A 3,650-nucleotide genomic window follows, 5' to 3' on the forward strand; every position below is an offset into this window, starting at 1 on the left:
GAATTATAGGAAAATAAGGAGTAGTAATGCAGCTGTGTGTACAATATGGAATAGATAACCATGAAATGCAATTCCTGTTTACCGTTGCCTTTCTAGTTTAAGATAGTGTAAGCACCTTGTGGGTGGTATGATGATAGAACCTGTCCTCTGTTTATGTGGGCACTACTATACTGTTGGATACTTTTCAATAATCATAGTTACACAATATTCCTATTGCATAACTCATTTTATTACAATTACTTCACTTATGGAATTATTGATAGTATTTTTTGAAATATTTGCTAATGGAATAAGAAGACCTTCTACAAATCCTTGAGGCGACAAAGAAATATTGCAGAAATTTATGTACATCCATTTTAATAAAGTCATGTTCGGCTTGCCTAAGCAGAGCTTGGTCCATATGTGCGTTTAACCAAACAAAAGAAAAGCTTAGGGAATTTTCAATAGGTGATGTAGGATGCTGTCTTGAACAAACTCTCATTTACAAATGAGTAGCACTTTTCCATGGGTATGACAGTGAGAATCCACTTCTACCTTTGGTACATTTCTTCCAAATACCATGTGCTAAGAATGGTTTCACATCTAGTGTTATTAATTACTGTATGTTGGCTACATCTTGCAACTAATTGCAGAAGTTATACTCAATTGCTAATGAAAATCATTCTTTGATGAGTGAAACTGACCTTTTGAATTAATTTTTTAAGGGCAATTTTGACATCTTTATTTCTCAGGCTGTAGATCATGGGATTCAACATAGGCACAACAATAGTATAAAACACAGATGACAATTTGCTTTGTCCAAGGTAGCTGACTGAGGATGGCTGAAGATACATGAAAGCTAAAGAACCATAGAAAATAGCAACAGCCAAGATGTGGGAGCTGCAGGTGCCGAAGGCTTTGAGTCTTCCCCCAGTGGAATGAATATTGAGGATGCTGACAATGATGAAGATGTAGGAACTAAGAATGGTAATAGCTGGTATAAGAATGTTAAATGAACCAAGTGACCATACTAGTACTTCATTGATAAAAGTACTAGAGCAAGAGAGCTCCAGTAATGGGAAAAGATCACAGAAGTAGTGTCTTATTATGTTGGCCTTACAGAAAAGTAATCTTATCAAGAAAAAAGTAAAAGCCGTGGCACTAAGGAACCCCATACCATACACCCAGTCTATCATCCACAAACAGACTTGATAGGACATGGTTACTTTGTAAAGCAAAGGGTTAGAGATTGCCACATAGCGGTCATATGCCATTACAGCTAACATGTAACATTCTGCAACAGCAAAAGCACAGAAGAAGTAGAACTGAGCCATGCATTCTGGATAGGAGATGACATTCTTCTCTGTCACAAAGTTCACCAGCATTTTGGGAGTAATGACAGTGGACTGACAGCAGTCAATAAAGGACAGACTGCTGAGTAAATAATACATGGGTGTGTGCAGCTGAGAACTGAACAGAATCAAGATGATCATGCCTAGATTTCCCACGACTGTAACCAAATAGACTCCTACAAAGATGAGCAATAAGGGCAATTGGACTTCTGGATTCTTTGTTAACCCATCAAGGATGAATTCAGTCACTGTGGTTTGATTTACTTCTTCCATTCCCTTCTGGAAACTCTATGTAAGAAAAAAAAAATAAATAGAAGAAAAATTTAAATATTCAGTCTCCTATCACTCAGTGAATTTTGAAACACAATTCAAATATTTTCAGGTATCTCCAATTAGCTGGCATCCTTTTTTTCAATCTAAGCAGTCAGAGGTTTTGTAGTCCTGCAAAAAGGAAGTGTGTAAAGAAATAAACAGAAGTTTGTTTACTTGTGACTTTTTAATAAGAACTTCGTGTAATGGTACCCATATCCTACCACATGCAAACCATACTAGCACTCCTTAGAGAGTCTTCCAAGTGTTTGTCATGTCTTAGTAATATCACCTTTGTTTAGTAGAAAATGTTTCACATGTGGTAAAGTAAAAACGTCATGAAAAGACATCAATAGCCAAATTCAAATTAATGGCGAATAAATTTACAGTAGTTTTGAATTGTTCCTAAGTATGTATAAAATATCAACACATTTGCAACTATATAAAATGCTAAAATGCTTTGCATTTTTGTAATGATTTCATGAAAATGAAATCATTTCATGGAAGAGTTCAATGGAAATACCTTGTTGCTGAAGGTACCCTGTACTTGGTCCCAGAGCATGAAGAGAACAGGATGATACAGGCTTGGAAGTATCATCCTTATTGACTACCTTATTGGACACTACTTTAGGAGAAAAATGCTCAAAAATATTATCCAGCTCTGTACCTTCTGAGCTATAAGAACTTCTGGACAGGAAGACATTCTCAATAATACATTAGTGGCATGAACAAATGGGAATATTGAACAGTTCTTTGCTCCATAGATAAAACTCATATCTGACAATATTGTCAGACTAAGAGCCTCTTAATATTGCTGCCCATAAATGCACTGCATTTGATTATGAATATTTCAGTTGTTTATTTTTTAATTATTTTGTATAAATATTACATGTTCACAATGACCTTTTTGCTGCTTTCATAATATCTATTGAATAAAGCACTGTAATGCCTACACAAAAATTCTGATTACATTTTTTATACTTCAATTATTAAAACTTGAGTCACATCTTTTTCTCACTAAGTTAGGATGTATTTTCTATTTGCTAATATACAGTTTGAAGCCTGTTTTGTCTTACATAAAGACCTCACCAAAAGCTTTGTTTTTATTAAGTTTTGTATGTCAATTAACTCTGTGTTTTGATTTAATAACATGTATCCTTATATTAAAACACATTTCAATTGATTTTTAAATTAAAAAGGCAATATTAATAGAATAAATTGTGAACAGATTAGCATATAATATGTAAATCCAAAATAATAAAACACAAACAATCCTTATACTCTGGATTTCTTATGCGGTCCTGAGAGAACTTGAAGATAATTCTGAGAAGTGAAAAACACAACATAGAATTTTTTATATATTCAACATGGTAAAAAAAAATGAAGGCTTACAGAGTGAAGCAGAGGTTTGTCATAATACAATTAGTGGATTTCACAAAAAGAATTACAGCTTTAAAGACACAATTGTAGTACTTAAGCAACTTTTGTCTACTTTGGATCATTTCAGAATTAACAGAAAACAACAATATATCATAATGTTAAAAAATATGTATCTTAAAAAGTAACAATAAGAGAATCAGGAAACTCTGGAGGAATACAATGTTCACTACTAAAATTTCATCTTGAATCTCTCTGTGTGTAACACTCATATAAACTATTAGCAAGCATTTTAATTTCATAATATGAATAGTATATTTATTGTTATTATTAATTGTGTTTGTTTCAATGATATGCACGTGCCTTGGTGTATGTCATGGCACACAAGTAAAGGTCACAGAATAATTTTGAAAAGCATCTTCTCTCCTCAATTATGTAGATTCTGAGGACTGAATGCAGGTTATCAGCATTGTGTGGCAAGTGCACTTACCTCTGAGTCAATTTGTCTGTCCAGTAAGTGCCCTATTTCTAAGAGAATAAAGTTTGTAGTAGCTTTTCAATTAGATGTAAAACTATTATGAATATAAAATATGAATTAATTGTTTCCAATGTTGTTATTCATCAAAGTTAACT

At 33.2% G+C, this 3,650-nt stretch overlaps 1 protein-coding gene across 1 annotated transcript; it reads right to left on the reverse strand.

Moving 5' to 3' along the window:
• Positions 1 to 641: 641 nt before the first annotated feature.
• Positions 642 to 1,604, reverse strand: LOC126493475 (olfactory receptor 150-like). The gene has a single exon (XM_050130490.1). It carries the CDS (start codon positions 1,602 to 1,604, stop codon positions 642 to 644), a length of 963 nt encoding a protein of 320 aa, XP_049986447.1.
• Positions 1,605 to 3,650: the final 2,046 nt, after the last annotated feature.

Source organism: Alexandromys fortis, unplaced genomic scaffold (assembly GCF_014885135.2).
Source record: "Alexandromys fortis isolate MF-2015 unplaced genomic scaffold, M_Fortis_MF-2015_v1.1 scaffold_335, whole genome shotgun sequence".
Lineage (NCBI taxonomy): Eukaryota > Metazoa > Chordata > Mammalia > Rodentia > Cricetidae > Alexandromys > Alexandromys fortis.

Bases quoted from the DNA above. Each gene is read 5' to 3' on its own strand.
- LOC126493475 (XM_050130490.1), bottom strand. From the start codon at position 1,604: ATGGAAGAAGTAAATCAAACCACAGTGACTGAATTCATCCTTGATGGG.